A 17,245-nucleotide genomic window follows, 5' to 3' on the forward strand; every position below is an offset into this window, starting at 1 on the left:
ATCCGGATCTGGATTCGGATTCTTGCTCAAGTTTCACTTTATATAGAGTTTGAAGGATTATGTCAAAACTACTTCATGGATTCTCACCAAATTTGCACCACAGATTAGGGCATGGAAGCCTCCTTTGAATTTTGGAGGTGATCTGGATCAGGATTTCCCTTCATATAAAATTTGAAGGATTACATCAAAACTACTTTACAGATTCTCACCAAATTTGCACCAGATAGATATTCGGTCATGGATGCCTCCACTGAATTTTGAAGGTGATCTGGATCCGAATTGGCAGATGTCAAAAATCTCTGATTGCTCTTGCTTAATAATATTATGCAATTTGAAATATGCAAATCTCTTCCAATCTTTCTTTGAGGAACATTGTTTTTTAATATTTCAGTAATTTTCTCACAGTTCTCACACCCCCATGTTTGCTCCTCAAACACTCTGCCTTTAATGAACACTGCTTTTGTAACAAATTATTAAAATCACCTGAAGGAAATAACATAATTTATTTATTTATTTTACCTTATTCATTCATTTTCTACAGCTGGTCTGCTCTATGTCAGCCTGATCCCGCAGACCTCAGAAGCTAACCAGTGCAATATCTGGTTAGTACTTGGATGGGAGACCTCTTTGGAACACCAGCGTTTGTGTGTGTTTCTCCAGGTAAAACTGGAGTTGCGCCAGGAAGGGCATCCGGTGTAAAACATGTTCCAAATATCAATGCAGATCTGCCTGCATCCGCTGTGGTGACCCTGAACAAAACGGGAGCAGCCGAATGGACAACAGCAATCATTCATTTTCTATACCCGCTTATTCTAATTTGGGGGGGGGGGGGGGGGGGGGGTGGAGGGTGGGGTGGTGTTGAGTGTATACAAACAATCACTGGGTGAGAGGCAGAGCACACCCTTTAACAGGCTGCCAGTCTGTCTCAGGTCCGACACCTATAGACAGACAAACTCATTCACACTCACACCTACGGCCAATTTTGAGCCAACAGTTAACCTAACCTGCATGTCTTTGGAAGCTGGACGAAGCTGCGGCACCTGAAGGGGACCTACGCAATAATGAGAACGTGCAAGCTCCACACAGAAAGAATCAGCTCGAAAGCACACTGACCTTTTAAAACATGAGCAATTGTGTTGATTCTGTCTGCAATGAAATAGTGGTCAGAGAAATGTGAGAATCAGTGCAGGTTTTTATTTGCATTATCCCCACTGTCCTAGCTTTTACTGATTTGGGTTCAAAAACAACAGTAATTTCATAATAATCTCTGAACAATACACACAACTTTGCCAAAATGAACTAAAGTGGAGGGGGAGGAGGCTCTGACTTTATCTCTCTTTTTTTCTTCAGGGATGTGTCCCCACGCTCTTCAGTCCTTGCATGGATTGGTGATAAGACTGTCGAATCTGTTGACCTGGGTGCCTTTGTCATTGAGGAAAGGTTTACCAACATTTACTCTGAGTGGAATCAATGATTCCACTCAGATCAATGATACAATGGACATTTGGTGGTATGATCACATGGTATCACACATTTTGTGATGGTATCATGAAATGCGTCACATATTCGTGACATGGTCAAGGTTAGGTCACTACTTTTAACCATAACCCCAATGCCCCCACCCATGTCACCCCAAATTTTGTCTTAACATCAAGAAATAATATCTTAATACATCACAAAAATAACAATAAATTACATTGGAAGTAACATGCCCAACACTGGTTGCTACAGTAGATCCAGTGCAGATCCACATTGGGATTTGGCACAAGTTTTACACTGGATGCTCTTCCTGAGCTAACTCCAGTTCTATATGGAGAAACACACACAGCCCCATGTCAGTCTTTCAGCCAAGTACCAATTAGAACCTAATGTACTTCACTGAGAGCTGATGGAATAAAAACAAAACAATAAAACCAAGAAACGTGTGAGTAGGCAGAATCAACTCATGCTTTTATTTAATCCATTGCATATAAAACTTTTTTTGAATCCATTTTTGTTTTTGTTTTTTTTTACATAAAGTTGTATGATCTACAGTGCTATCCAATAGACTGCAATTAACAAGGATCCATTAAAATAACATTTTAGTTTTCCTGTGAAACCTCCTGACAGGTTGGCATTCTAAAGACATAACCCAAAAAATAATTGTCCTGAAGACCTTTTCTTAAATTTACAGTTTGTGTATTTCTTTCATACCATAAAAAATAGAACACATGATGAGAAAAGAATGCACTGTTTCCATTGGTCCAGGGCTGTTAGAATCTACAGTATGTGTGTCAACATAAGAGACCCTGCCGTGGGACAGTGATAATACTCCCCCACCCCCCAGTCCCTGCTTTCTACAGACTGTCCAGGCAGAAAGATGTTAGTGGTTTGGGATATTGCAAGTAATGTGAGTAGACGTGTGGGCCAAGCCAGATAATACAACACACTGTCAGTGTTACAGCCAGAATTAATGCAGCAGTGGCTGAACATCCAGGTGCGTCTTGGTGCTTTGCAGACCTCTGTCGAGAATCAATTTCACACTCCTGCTGTGGCCTTTTCAGTTATGCCCACATTGGTTCAATCTGATATACTGTCTCACATCTTTTAGGGGCCAGAGACAGAGTGATTAGTTCATGACAGGTCTACAAATAAAATACGATTCTTGGGTATCTGGCTGCTGTCCACACAACACTCAAGTAACAAATCTTTGACTTGTAGTTGACCTGAATCTCTGCAATCATCTACACTGACAAACACGTTCTACCCAGTGCCTCGTTTTTGGAGAAAATGGATTGTGTTTGACTGTGATATACTAAAAAGGCAACATTTGTAAAATTCCTAACAAAATTGCAAGAGAAGATCCAGACAACCTAAGCCAAGAGATCTGCTAATGCAGCAAAAACTGTATAATAAAGGAGAAAAAGGCTAAAGTAAATAACATGCGCTGAATTTAAGGCACAGCCCATGGGCCAAGGAACAGTTAAAAAAAACAAAAAACAATTTGGCTTTCCCCTCTCTCCTTCGCTTTACTCAGCGAGCTCTCAGGATCGTTTTACGCTGTCTTGTGTGTGATAAACATTCTCTCAACAAGAGGTACGCAGTACAGCCACACCATCACCAAAAGGGATGATACGAATCAACCATTTACAACAAACGGCATTATGATAGTAATAACATTAACAATTATATATTATATACAGCACAATAAATATGTTTGTAAACAGCAATAAAACCAGAAAATTGTTTTACAGGTAAGGGCATTGGGTGAGGATGGAAAAAAAAGAGAAAAATCTTGGCACAAAATCAAAAGGTTTTGAAATGACACATAATTAAAATAAGCTCTTCTAGAAAAGCAGTGTGCATTATTTCAAGTGTATTTTTCCTCTTTTTCTCTTTACATTTGTTGAGAGTCTACAGTTTATGTACACAGACAAAAACGCATATCTGGGTATTGTAACTGGCAAGCCTGTAATGTGGTTTATGCTACAGTGAATATTTACTGTACCACCTTTATATTGCAAAAGTGACTCAATAAAATTCCAAAATAATCTAATAAATAATATATGTGAAGTGGGAAAATGAGTTTTGTGAGACAGCGTTGTTGAAAGCCTTGGTATTTTGCAAGTTAAAAGTGGTTACGCATGAACATATCAGTGCATTAAAGTATCTACGTTAATGATTATTCCTTTGACGACCGCACGATGGAGCTGATTGTCTTGTCAAAAAAACAAACAAACAAACAAAAAAACCTAGGTTCAGTGTTGGGATGGCAAAAATATATTCAAAAATAAATTAATATAGCACAGCAAAGACCTGGCTTGAGTGTATGACAAGTAGCTTATAAAAACGTTTGCAAGCTCATCAAGCAAAAGTACATGGTTGTTGTTGTTGGTGTTTATGAAACACAACAATAAAAAATAAAAGCTTTTTGTAACATTGGTATAAAATCTACCAAATAATTTTAAACATCATTTCTATACCTGTACACAGAGAGCACTAATCAAGCTTCTAAAAAAGGTGCTTTTTTGTTTTAAAATTGACTACAAAGCATTGCATTGTCTCAGGGTGTGTTCAAAAGAACTGCAGGCAACAATAATAATAAATTTAAAGGCTTCATTCACATCTGTTCAAAATAATTTCAATGAGTCAAGCGCAAGATAACAGGATTCTTAAAAAAAGGGAAAGTTTTCATCAAATGAATTAATTCCAGACAAAGAAGATTAAATAAATATGGGAACAGACACATGAGAATAGTTGTATAAATGCTATTGGAGCAAGTGCAAACAGCTCAAAACACCCAAAAGCATCGCAGCTGTATAGATCCCCTCCAAGCATGCCCATACATTTTCCCCCAGTCTCACTTTCCGGTTTCTAAAGGACATTTCTTCCATCTTTTTTTCCTTTTCTTTTTTCTTTTGCTAAAAAATTAAAATAAGCCTAAGATTTAAAAATTCTACAAAATATATGAATCATACATACATTACAATACAAAAATTAAAGAGGTCTACGACAGCATCATGGCTGTTTATTAGATTTGGGCTTTGTGTCTGTCAGGTTTTTAAGGAAGACTTCCAAAGGTGTCTCAAAAAATAAATAAATAAAAAAAAGCTCCCCAGTGAGCTGCAGCTTTTTATCACTTTTCATCACAACACGTCTCTCAATTGGCAGAGGGGAGGAAAGGCGTAAACCATGAGGGAGGTTGTCCTCGGTCCCATGGATTACCTTCTCTGGAGATCATGGGCACTTTAATACAACACAGAAAGCAGACTTCAGGCAAGGCTGAGACAAAGCGGAGGGGGAGGAAAATGAGACTTAAGGTGGAAAAAGACACACCACTTCAGTACTAAAGGGAATAGAGAGGAGGTTTCCTGAGTGCAAAAAAACTTCACCAAGTACTGATGGGCGTGTCTGACTGAAGCTGACGAGAGGAGTGGCCATGGTGGAAAGCAGCACACTTTGGAAACATAAATGTGGAAGATTTAAAACAAATGAACAAACAAAACAAAACATACACACAAAAACTAAAAAAAAAAAAAAAACATTCTACAAAACATCATCTGTGATTACTAAGAAGAACAGTTCATCAGGTGCTGTCATACACTGCTATGTGTCAGGAGACTCCTCTTTCTCCTTTTCCTCCTCCTCTACCACCTCCTCTTTCACAACACATGGTTGCGAGCAGGAGGTCTCCCCTTCTTCTTCTTCTTCTTCTACTACCTCCTCTTCCTCCTCCTCCTCCTCCCCGACCTGCTCGTCCAATGGAATTTCTGTTGATTCAGAGTCCTGCGTGCAGAGTGTTTTAGTGTCAGTACAGCTGTTCTCCTCCTCTTCATCTTCCTCTGGTTGGCTCCCGCTGTCCTTCTCCGTGTCTGACTCACCGTCCTCCTCCAGGGTGAGCTCAAACTGGAATTTGTCCCCTCCTGGAGGTCGACTGCCGTCCTCGGGCTCGTCCAGAGCGGGAGAAGGACTTTGGGGGATAGTGCTTTGGTACCATTCCCTGTTGTCTTCTAACATGTCAAGGATGTCCTGGGCATCAGGGTGGACCAGGTCAGCCCATGTCTCCCACAGTGGATGAACAATGTAGTCGATGAAGCCCACCTACAGGGTTCAACAAACAGAGAAAATTCTGTCAAAATGATTTGACTCATGACCCGTGAAGTTTTAGGCACTTCACAATTATGAGAAACATGCAGTGTTGGCAAATTGGTAAATAAATACAACAAATACAACTCCAATTCCAATGAAGTTGGGACATTGTGTAAAATGTAAATAAATACAGAATACAATGATTTGCAAATCCTCTTCAACCAATAATCAATTGAATACACCACAAAGACAAGATATTTAATGTTCAAACTGATAAACTTTATTGTTTTTGTGCAAATATTTGCTCATTTTGAAATGGATGCCTGCAACACATTTAAAAAAAGCTGGGACAGTGGTATGTTTACCACTGTGTTATATCACCTTTCCTTCTAACAACACTCAATAAGTATTTGGAAACTGAGGACACTAATTGTTGAAGCTTTGTAGTTGGAATTCTTTCCCATTCTTGCTTGATGTTTGACTCAGTTGTTCAATAGTCCAGGGTCTCTGATGTCATAATTTGCACTTCATAATGAGCCACACAATTTCAATGGGCGACAGGTCTGGACTGCAGGCAGGCCAGTCTAGTACCCGCACTCTTTTACTACGAAGCCACGCTGTTGTAACGTGCAGAATGTGCCTTGGCATTGTCTTGCTGGAATAAGCAGGAACGTCCCTGAAAAAGACGTTGCTTGGATGGCAGCATGTGTTGCTCCAAAAACCTGGATGTACCTTTCAGCATTGATGGTGCCATCACAGATGTGTAAGTTGCCCATGCCATGGGCACTAACACACCACCATACTATCACAGATGCTGGCTTTTGAACTTTGCACTGGTAACAATCTGGATGGTCTTTTTCCTCTTTTGTCCGGAGGACACGACATACATGATTTCCAAAAATTATTTGAAATGTGGACTCATCAGATCATAGCACACTTTTCCACATTGTGTCTGTCCATTTCAAATGAGCTCGGGCCCAGAGAAGGCGGCAGCATTTATGGATGTTGTTGATGTCGTTGTCCTTTGGCCACCACATTAGAAATATTACTAGGAATGCTTTCTTCCACTTGTGAAATATAGCGAAGATTCGTCGCATCCTGTCTATGGCTGATGCTGAGACCCTGATCCATGCATTTATCTCTTCTAGATTGGACAACTGCAATGTTCTATTTTCTGGTTTACTGCAGTCCAGCATTATGGCTCTCCAATTGTTTAAAAATGCTGCAGCCAGACTTTTGACACGAAGCAGAAAGTACAACCACATTACACCCATTTTGGCATCCCTTCACTGGCTTCCTGTCCCAGTGAGATCAGATTTTAAGGTTCTGCTACTAACCTATAAAATTATTCATGGACTGGCACCTCTCTACCTAGCTGACCTAATTAAACCTTACGTACCGGCCCGGGCTTTACGTTCTCAGGGTGCAGGACTACTTTGTGTCCCTAAGGTGAATAAGAAGTCTGCAGGTCACAGAGCTTTCTCTTATCGTGCCCCTTTCCTGTGGAATGGTCTCCCATCAATAAAACAGTCAGATTCTGTGGAGATTTTGAAGTCCAGACTTAAGACGCACTTATTTTCCCTTTCATATGGCTAGCATACTGGTACAGTTTTGTTTTACGCTTTTTACTCTTTTAATTCATTTATTAGTAATTGGAGCGGGCTGCGGCCTCAACTTTACCTAAATTCTGGATCTTTTAGTGAAGCTTAATTTTTTTTTATTTTTTCACGCCTGTCGATTGTGTCATTTTCTGGTAAGCAGCCTTTGTGTGAGGACATGTGTAGTGCGCTTGGCGGATTTTCATTGCAAGGAAAAAGACGGAACGACTGGAGCAGCGCCGCATCAAATTTTGCCAGAAACTGGGCGACAGCCAGGTGGAAACCATTCGGATGATTCAGACGGCTTCTGCTGTGCACAATTTGTCATTGCTTTTTGGCACTTGGTTTCCATCTGATAAATGGAAGATAGACAAACAGGCATAAAATTGGAACCTCCGTGCATTTTTGATGGTGTGAGTAAATCCATATTAGAAAAATGAGAGTGACTGAGGCATTTTTGATTGAGATATAATGCAAAGTGTACACCAAATGGGCTTTTCAATATTAAATTCAAATGTCTACAATATCCACATTCTGGATCAGATCCAAATCAAACTTTGTCAGGCAATAGTGAGTGCCAGTCTGCACCTCAATTTCAAATTTGAGAGTGATTGGGGCATGTTTGATTAAGATATAATGTAATATATATATTAAATGGGGTTTTCAATGTTAAATTCAAAAGTCCACAAAATCTGTAATCTGGATCAGATCCAGATCAAACTTTGTCAGCCGATAAAGGATACCATACTACATAATGCCTTGCCAATCAGGATATGAATCTTCAGTAAAAACATTTCTTACTGATATATGAAAAATTGTGGGTTACAGGTTGTTCACAAACAAACAAACAAACAAACAGGGGTGAAAACATAACCTCCTCCCAACTTCGTTGCCAGAGGTAAAAAAAAAAAAAAAAAAAAAATCTCAGGGGTGCCAAAGGGGCCTGATGGAGAAAGCTGGAATGAGCTGAAGGGCCATGATTGCCACCAATGTGGGGAAGCTGCGGAAGGTGCCTCCCCAAGAAACTTTTATAAAATAGGAGGTTGGAGGAGCAAATCTGAGCATATAGTATTTGACGCCATATACCAAGGTAAGAATTAAATTTTTGGACATTTTTTTGGCGATTTATTTATATATATATATATATACGAGTTCTGTTAGAAAAGTATCCGACCTTTTTATTTTTTTCAAAAACCTGATGGATTTGACTCACGTGTGCTTGCATGAGCCAACCGTGAACCTTCGTGCGCATGCGTGATTTTTTTCACGCCTGTCGGTTGCGTCATTTGCTTGTAAGCAGCCTTTGTGTGAGGATGGGTGGAGTCTCTTGTCGTTTTTTCTTTGCAAGGAAATGGCGGAATGACTGGAGCAGCGCGACTGCATCAAATTTTGCCAGAAACTGGGCGACAGCCAGGTGGAAACCATTCGGATTATTCAGACGGCTTTCGGTAACGATGCTATGGGCATCACACAGATTAAGGAGCGGTACAACCGGTTTAAAGACGGCCGCACAACGGTGGATAGCGCCGCGCTCCGGGTGGCCATCAACACGCTGAAATGACCGAATCATTTCCAAAGTGAACGCTGTGGTGATGTGGGACCGTAGTGTGACTATCCGAGAAATTGCGGAAGAGGTGGACATCAGCAATTTTTCGGCACATTCCACTGTGACAGAAGATTCTGCCATGAAAAGAGTTGCAGCGAAATTCATCGGCACGAAGGTGATGGTGGAACAAAAGTGCCACCATGTTGAAGTCTCACATGTTGTGACATGCCCAGCTCGTCCACCATTTCTCGTATATATGACTTCTATGACCTTCTATGACTCTGTGGTGGCTTCAGCCATCCTGTACGGTGTGGTCTGCTGGAGCAGCAGCATCACAGAGCGGGACAGGAAAAGACTGGATAAGATCATCAGGAAATCCTGCTCTGTCCTGGGCTGTCCTCTGGACTCTGTGCAGGAGGTGGGGGACAGGAGGGTTCTGGCTAAACTTAAATCTATGCTGGACCAGGAGTGTCACCCCCTGCAGGACGTTCTGTCTGCTCTGGAGAGCAGTTTCAGTGACAGATTCATCCACCCTCGCTGTGTGAGGGAGAGATTCCACAGATCGTTTCTCCTGGCTGCTGTCAGACTGTACAATGAACAATGCTAGCACTGTGGTAACCATAGCAACCAGGACAATAATCATGTTATTACCTGCTGTATTTATTAGGTGCAATAATTTAACTTATGGTGCAAACTCAAGTCACTTTACCTACTATATTTTAACCTGACCATATTGTAAATATCAGAGTAACTTATCATACATTTCATGCTAAAATTTTACACTTTTACATCCCAACAGTGTATAACATCCCGGCAGTGCAGCATTGAACTGAACAATGGTAGCCTTGGCTTTACACGGCACTCAGTGCTTTTTTAGTTCTTGTTTTTTAAGAGATACTTGTTTGTTTTATTGCATGCCATTCTGTCTATTCCTACTGTTCTATGCTGCGATGTGACACTGAAATTCCCCCCATTGGGGGATGAATAAAGGCTTTTCTTATCTTATCTTATATATATACAGTGAGGAAAATAAGTATTTGAACACCCTGCGATTTTGCAAGTTCTCCCACTTAGAAATCAGGGAGGGGTCTGAAATTTTCATCTTAAGTGCACGTCCACTGTGAGAGACATAATTAAAAAAAAAAAAAGAAAAATCCGGAGATTACACTGTATGATTTTTTACTAATTTATTTGTATGTTACTGCTACAAATAAGAACACTCAACAAAAATATAAATGCAACACTTTTGGTTTTGCTCCCATTTTGTATGAGATGAACTCAAAGATCTAAAACTTTTTCCATATACACAATTATCACCATTTCCCTCAAATATTGTTAACAAACCAGTCTAAATCTGTGATATTGAGCACTTCTCCTTTGCTGAGATAATCCATCTCACCTCACAGGTGTGCCATATCAAGATGCTGATTAGACACCATGATTAGTGCACAGGTGTGCCTTAGACTGCCCACAATAAAAGGCCACTCTGAAAGATGCAGTTTTATCACACAGCACAATGCCACAGATGTCGCAAGATTTGAGGGAGCGTGCAATTGGCATGCTGACAGCAGGAATGTCAACCAGAGCTGTTGCTCGTATATTGAATGTTCATTTCTCTACCATAAGCCGTCTCCAAAGGCGTTTCAGAGAATTTGGCAGTACATCCAACCAGCCTCACAACTGCAGACCACGTGTAACCACACCAGCCCAGGACCTCCACATCCAGCATGTTCACCTCCAAGATCGTCTGAGACCAGCCACTCGGACAGCTGCTGAAACAATCGGTTTGCATAACCAAAGAACTTCTGCACAAACTGTCAGAAACCGTCTTAGGGAAGCTCATCTGCATGCTCGTCGTCCTCATCGGGGTCTCGACCTGACTCCAGTTCGTCGTCCTAACCGACTTTAGTGGACAAATGCTCACATTCGCTGGCGTTTGGCACGTTGGAGAGGTGTTCTCTTCATGGATGAATCCCGGTTCACAGTGTTCAGGGCAGATGGCAGACAGCGTGTGTGGCGTCGTGTGGGTGAGCAGTATTCTGATGTCAATGTTGTGGATCGAGTGGCCCACGGTGGCGGTGGGGTTATGGTATGGGCAGGCGTCTGTTATGGACAAAGAACACAGGTGCATTTTATTGATGGCATTTTGAATGCACAGAGATACCGTGACGAGATCCTGAGGCCCATTGTTGTGCCACATCCAAGAACATCACCTCATGATGCAGCAGGATAACGCACGGCCCCATGTTGCAAGGATCTGTACACAATTCTTGGAAGCTGAAAATGTCCCAGTTCTTGCATGGCCGGCATACTCACCGGACATGTCACCCATTGAGCATGTTTGGGATGCTCTGGACCGGCATATATGACAGCATGTACCAGTTCCTGCCAATATCCAGCAACTTCGCACAGCCATTGAAGAGGAGTGGACCAACATTCCACAGGCCACAATTGACAACCTGATCAACTCTATGCGAAGGAGATGTGTTGCACTGCATGAGGCAAATGGTGGTCACACCAGATACTGACTGATATCCCCCCCAATAAAACAAAACTGCACCTTTCAGAGTGGCCTTTTATTGTGGACAGTCTAAGGCACACCTGTGCACTAATCATGGTGTCTAATCAGCATCTTGATATGGCACACCTGTGAGGTGGGATGGATTATCTCAGCAAAGGAGAAGTGCTCACTATCACAGATTTAGACTGGTTTGTGAACAATATTTGAGGGAAATGGTGATATTGTGTATGTGGAAAAAGTTTTAGATCTTTGAGTTCATCTCATACAAAATGGGAGCAAAACCAAAAGTGTTGCGTTTATATTTTTGTTGAGTGTATTTGAACACCTGTGAAAATCAATGTTAATATTTGGTACAGTAGCCTTTGTTTGCAATTACAGAGGTCAAACGTTTCCTGTAATTTTTCACCAGGTTTGCACACTGCAGCAGGGATTTTTGTCCACTCCTCCATACAGATCTTCTCCAAATCTTTCAGGTTTGGAGTTTCAGCTCCCTCCAAAGATTTTCTATTGAGTTCAGGTCTGGAGACTGGCCAGGCCACTCCAGGACCTTGAAATGCTTCTTATGGAGCCCCTCCTTAGTTGCCCTGGCTGTGTGTTTGGGGTCATTATCATGCTGGAAAACCCAGCCATGACCCATCTTCAATGCTCTTACTGAGGGAAGGAGGTTGTTTGCCAAAATCTCGCAATACATGACCCCATCCATCCTCCCTTCAATACGGTGCAGTCGTCCTGTCCCCTTTGCAGAAGAGCACCCCCGAGTATGATTTTCCACCCCCATGCTTCACGGTTGGGATGGTTTTCTTGGGGTTGTTCTCATCCTCTAAACATGGTAAGTGGAGCTGATTCCAAAAGGCTCTGTTCTGGTTTCATCTGACCACATGACCTTTTCCCATGCCTCCTCTGGATCATCCAGATGGTCACTGGTGAACTTCAAACGGGCCTGGACATGTGCTGGCTTGAGCAGGGGGACCTTGCTGCCCTGCAGGATTTTAATCCATGACAGCATCATGTGTTACTAATGTAATCTTTGTGACTGTGGTCCCAGCTCTCTTCAGGTCATTGACCAGGTCCTCCTGTGTAGTTCTGAGCTTTCTCAGAATCATCCTTACCCCACAAAGTGAGATCTTGCATGGAATCCCAGACCGAGGGAGATTGACAGTCATCTTGTGTTTCTTCCACTTTCTAATAAATAATCATAACAGTTGTTGTCTTCTACCAAGCTGCTTGCCTGTTGTCCTGTAGTCCATCCCAGCCTTGTGCAGGTCGACAGTTTTGTCTCTGGTGTCCTTAGACAGCTCTTTGGTCTTGGCTATGGTGGACAGGTTGGAGCGTGATTGATTGAGTGTGTGAACAGGTGTCTTTTATACAGGTAACAAGTTCAAACAGGTGCAATTAATACAGGTAAAGAGTGCAGAATAAGAGGGTTTCTTAAAGAAAAATTAACAGGTCTGTGAGAGCCAGAATTCTTGCTGGTTGGTAGGTGTTCAAATACCTATTTGCAGCAGTAACATACAAATAAATTATTAAAAAATCATACATTGTGATTTCCGGATTTTTTTTTGGATTATGTCTCTCACAGTGGACATGCACCTAAGATGAAAATTTTAGACCCCTCCATGATTTCTAAGTGGGAGAACTTGCAAAACCTCAGGGTGTTCAAATACTTATTTTCCTCACTGTATATATATATATATATATATATATATATATATATATATATATATATATATATATATATATATATATATATATATATACACAGTGGCTTGCAAAAGTATTCAGCCCCTTGGTATTTCACACATTTTAATTTGTTTATAACATTTCAAATACAAAAAGTAAACAAGGCTTCTCAATATAAAAATTTCTAAAATTATCTTCCTTAAACTGAAACTGAAAGTAAATCTCCTCAACCTGACATAAATTAATTAAAAATATAAAAGCCAAGATGATGGGTTGCATAAGTAACGGGCCCCTTTGGTATAATACTGTAAATCATCAGTTTTATTGCCAGTTTTCTTCAGACAAGTCAGGGGACGGATACATGAACATTTCCAAGTCACTGAATATGTCTTGAACTTTATTTACATCAGTTATAAAGAAATACAAACAGTATGGCATTCTATGGTAAATCTGTGTGGACTAGACAGTTCTCAAAAACTGAGTGACTGTCCAAAAAGGACAAGAGTGAGGAAAGCCACCAAGACACCTAGACAACCCAGAAGAAGTTATAGGCTTCTGTGTCTGTGATTGGAGAAATTGTGCACAGTGCAGGTTTTGGATTTTATATCCCCAGTTATACAGCTTCATGATGAAGTGGAGCAGAGGAGGATTTTATTAAAAAGACCTGAAAGTTCACCTACAATTTGGCAGAAGGTACATCTGAGATGCAAGCCCAGATCTGATGTTTTAGTGAAAGAAGGCCCTCCTCCATACAGGATTTAGAGGGATGAAAAATAAATTTGGAGAATCCCTCTTGAGATGTGTGGCAATGTCATCACAAACTTCCAAAGAAGAGAAGCGTGGATTGAACATGTCATCAATTATTGAACTGTGCGGAAAACAAGAGACAAAGTGGGAAACCTTTGGTATCAAATGTTAATTTGATGCTTTTGTTACAAGTCTGTAAATAAATTTTTTGAATAAGTTCTCATTTCAAAAACTTGTGTACGATCAAAAAGTGGTAACATTTTATTGGCCCACCCTGTATATGCACAAACGTGTGTTACCTGGTTCTTTTCTACTGATGCGTTGTGTTTGTCACACATCGGGCTGATCTCCATGCCCCGCTCCCTCTCACGGTCACCCTGGCTAAAGAACTCCTCCATGATCCGGTCGGTCCACTGCCGGTACAGCTGGAGAGGCTTCGTTGGGTTGCTCAAGTCTGCACAATGCACCATATTCTGAAGAACCTGAGCCAAACGAAATACAAGGTTTAAAATGTGACACCTATCATAATTGTAGCACCACTTTATAAGATTTTTTTTTGTGTTGAACCAACATATGTGCAAAGCTCTAATGCACAAAAATTCCAACCTTGTGAGTTAGTTTTCTTGTAACGTGTGGTGTTGGGCTGACCTGTATCCTGTCAGAGTAGTTGTCCAGCAGCAGAACACCAGAGCTGGTCACCTTCTTGGTTTCCACCATGGTTTTCAGATCAGCCAGTAGATTCATGTGCTTTGACATATCGGTCGCTAAAACCTTTTGTGTTGTGACACCCCAAAAAGAAAATGTCAATATTCTGTTTCTCAACATGTACAAAGCATCCACAAGACAGTAACATATGACACTGATTTTTGCTTCTTCACTTCAGGCTTGATTTTAAAATTTTGTTATGTTCTTTTAAGACTTTTCAATGCGTAGCTCCATGTACTCTCTGTGATCCTCACGTAGGAAATTACTTATTGCTCAAGCAGCAAATTTGCAAACAACAGGTGCGGAAGATTAGTGGTTAGCACTGATGCCTCACAGCAAGAAGGTTGTGGGATTGCTTCCCGCCCTTTCTGTGTGGCGTTTGTATGTTCTGTGTGTCTGTGTGGCTTTCTTTCGGGCACTCCAGTTTCCTCCCATAGTGAACATGTTTATTTAGGGTCTGCTGCTTTCTCTGTCCCTGACCAAGGCAGCATCTCTACATCTGGAGTTGGTCCCCGGGCGCCGGACTGTGGCTGCCCACTGCTCCTAGTGGTGAAAAGAGCTGCTTGATGATCTTTGGTTGGATAAATCAGTAATAGCTCTTAAATAACACCTTAACTCAGACTAACTGGACTTTGGACTAATTTAGTAAGTGTTTTGGGTCTTGAGTGTGTCACTGTCATTATACCTCAGTGACATTGTTGTTTGTATTATGTCATTCTTAACTTCTTTCAGTACTGTACAGCTTTAATTTCTTATGTTAACCAGCACTTTAGAACATTTGCTTAAATATATAACATACAAATTATTATTATTATTATTATTATTATTATTATTATTATTATTATTATTATTATTATTATTATTTATGGGTTAAGGGCTGAGAGACAATATATCAACTTATAGCTGTGTTACTTGCCCTTAGGGGCAACTTACTTGTTATTATTGTTATTGTAAAAATGTCTGTGGTGATTTTTTTAATGCAATAATATTGGTAATTGTATGCACTTACAATGTCAATGACCATCTTTCGCAGTGATTGTCGCTGTTTTTTGGTCAGGTTTTGGAAGATGTCACAGTTCTCCTCTTGTAGGAGCTTGAAACCGACAGCCAGATGGTGGTTCTCCAGCACAGACGAGTCATTGTACATCAGCGCGAGCTCAGAATCTGCAAAGAAGACAAACTTTTTCATGGGTGGATCTGTGTGAAGAACTTTCCATTAGTCATTCACTTTATGAACCTGATTAATCCTGTTAAAAGTCTGGGGGGGCTGGATGCTATCCCAGCAGCCTCTAGGCGAGAGAGGCAGGGTGCATTCTAGACAGACTACCCATCTATTTCAGGGCCAATACATAGAGATAGATAAACTCATTCACACTTTCCAATTTCCAAGGACAATGGGGAAGTGGGAGGAAGCCACAGCACCAGGAGGGAACCCACACAAACACAGTGAGAACACGTAAACTCCACACAGAAAGGACCATGTCGGATTTGAACCCGGGAGCTTCTCACACTGAGGCAACAGTACTAACCACTAAGCCACCGCGCTGCCCCTGAAACAGATGAGGCCCATTGTGCCGGTGCTTATTCCTGAGTACCATAGCGTGACATGTACTCCCCTGAACAGGATGCCAGTCCATCATCTGTAAAGTACTGAATTGCATTCCTGTGGTCAAACCATTTGTAGCCCTTACGGTCCGACCTACTCCTGCCATTGTGGTCCTGTAATCACTTTTAGGGGATGGTTCAAATCCCAGCCTGACCAGAAAATCACTAAGGGCCCTTGGGCAAGGTCTTTTATCCCCTAGTTGCTCTCAGTGTGTAGTGAGCACCTTGTAAGGCAGCACCCTGACACTGGGGTGAATGTGAGGCATTATTGTAAAGCGCTTTGAGTGTCTGATCAATCAATCAATCAATCAATTTTTTTATATAGCGCCAAATCACAACAAACAGTTGCCCCAAGGCACTTTATATTGTAAGGCAGGCCATACAATAATTATGTAAAACCCCAACGGTCAAAACGACCCCCTGTGAGCAAGCACTTGGCTACAGTGGGAAGGAAAAACTCCCTTTTAACAGGAAGAAACCTCCAGCAGAACCAGGCTCAGGGAGGGGCAGTCTTCTGCTGGGACTGGTTGGGGCTGAGGGAGAGAACCAGGAAAAAGACATGCTGTGGAGGGGAGCAGAGATCGATCACTAATGATTAAATGCAGAGTGGTGCATACAGAGCAAAAAGAGAAAGAAACAATGCATCATGGGAACCCCCCAGCAGTCTACGTCTATAGCAGCATAACTAAGGGATGGTTCAGGGTCACCTGATCCAGCCCTAACTATAAGCTTTAGCAAAAAGGAAAGTTTTAAGCCTAATCTTAAAAGTAGAGAGGGTGTCTGTCTCCCTGATCTGAATTGGGAGCTGGTTCCAGAGGAGAGGAGCCTGAAAGCTGAAGGCTCTGCCTCCCATTCTACTCTTCCAAACCCTAGGAACTACAAGTAAGCCTGCAGTCTGAGAGCGAAGCGCTCTATTGGGGTGATATGGTACTACGAGGTCCCTAAGATAAGATGGGACCTGATTATTCAAAACCTTATAAGTAAGAAGAAGAATTTTAAATTCTATTCTAGAATTAACAGGAAGCCAATGAAGAGAGGCCAATATGGGTGAGATATGCTCTCTCCTTCTAGTCCCCGTCAGTACTCTAGCTGCAGCATTTTGAATTAACTGAAGACTTTTTAGGGAACTTTTAGGACAACCTGATAATAATGAATTACAATAGTCCAGCCTAGAGGAAATAAATGCATGAATTAGTTTTTCAGCATCACTCTGAGACAAGACCTTTCTGATTTTAGAGATATTGCGTAAATGCAAAAAAGCAGTCCTACATATTT

At 41.3% G+C, this 17,245-nt stretch overlaps 1 protein-coding gene across 5 annotated transcripts in view; it reads right to left on the reverse strand.

The window, feature by feature from the left end:
• Positions 1–470: 470 nt before the first annotated feature.
• The window catches only part of pde4d (phosphodiesterase 4D, cAMP-specific), a 769,874-nt gene continuing 753,099 nt past the window's right edge, over positions 471–17,245 (reverse strand). For 4 of the 5 annotated variants that reach the window (XM_034170507.1, XM_034170506.1, XM_034170508.1 and 1 more), the window contains 4 exons: positions 15,375–15,529; positions 14,309–14,431; positions 13,960–14,142; positions 1,926–5,580 (listed from right to left, as the gene is read on the reverse strand). In XM_034170507.1, the coding sequence (XP_034026398.1) occupies positions 5,086–5,580; positions 13,960–14,142; positions 14,309–14,431; positions 15,375–15,529 (956 nt within the window). In that variant the 3' untranslated portion in view covers positions 1,926–5,085. Of the gene's footprint in view, positions 484–1,925; positions 5,581–13,959; positions 14,143–14,308; positions 14,432–15,374; positions 15,530–17,245 lie in introns of those variants that run through there. The other variant, XR_004560795.1, reaches the window with a different exon arrangement.

This window comes from Thalassophryne amazonica, chromosome 5 (genome assembly GCF_902500255.1).
Source record: "Thalassophryne amazonica chromosome 5, fThaAma1.1, whole genome shotgun sequence".
Classification (NCBI taxonomy): Eukaryota; Metazoa; Chordata; class Actinopteri; order Batrachoidiformes; family Batrachoididae; genus Thalassophryne; species Thalassophryne amazonica.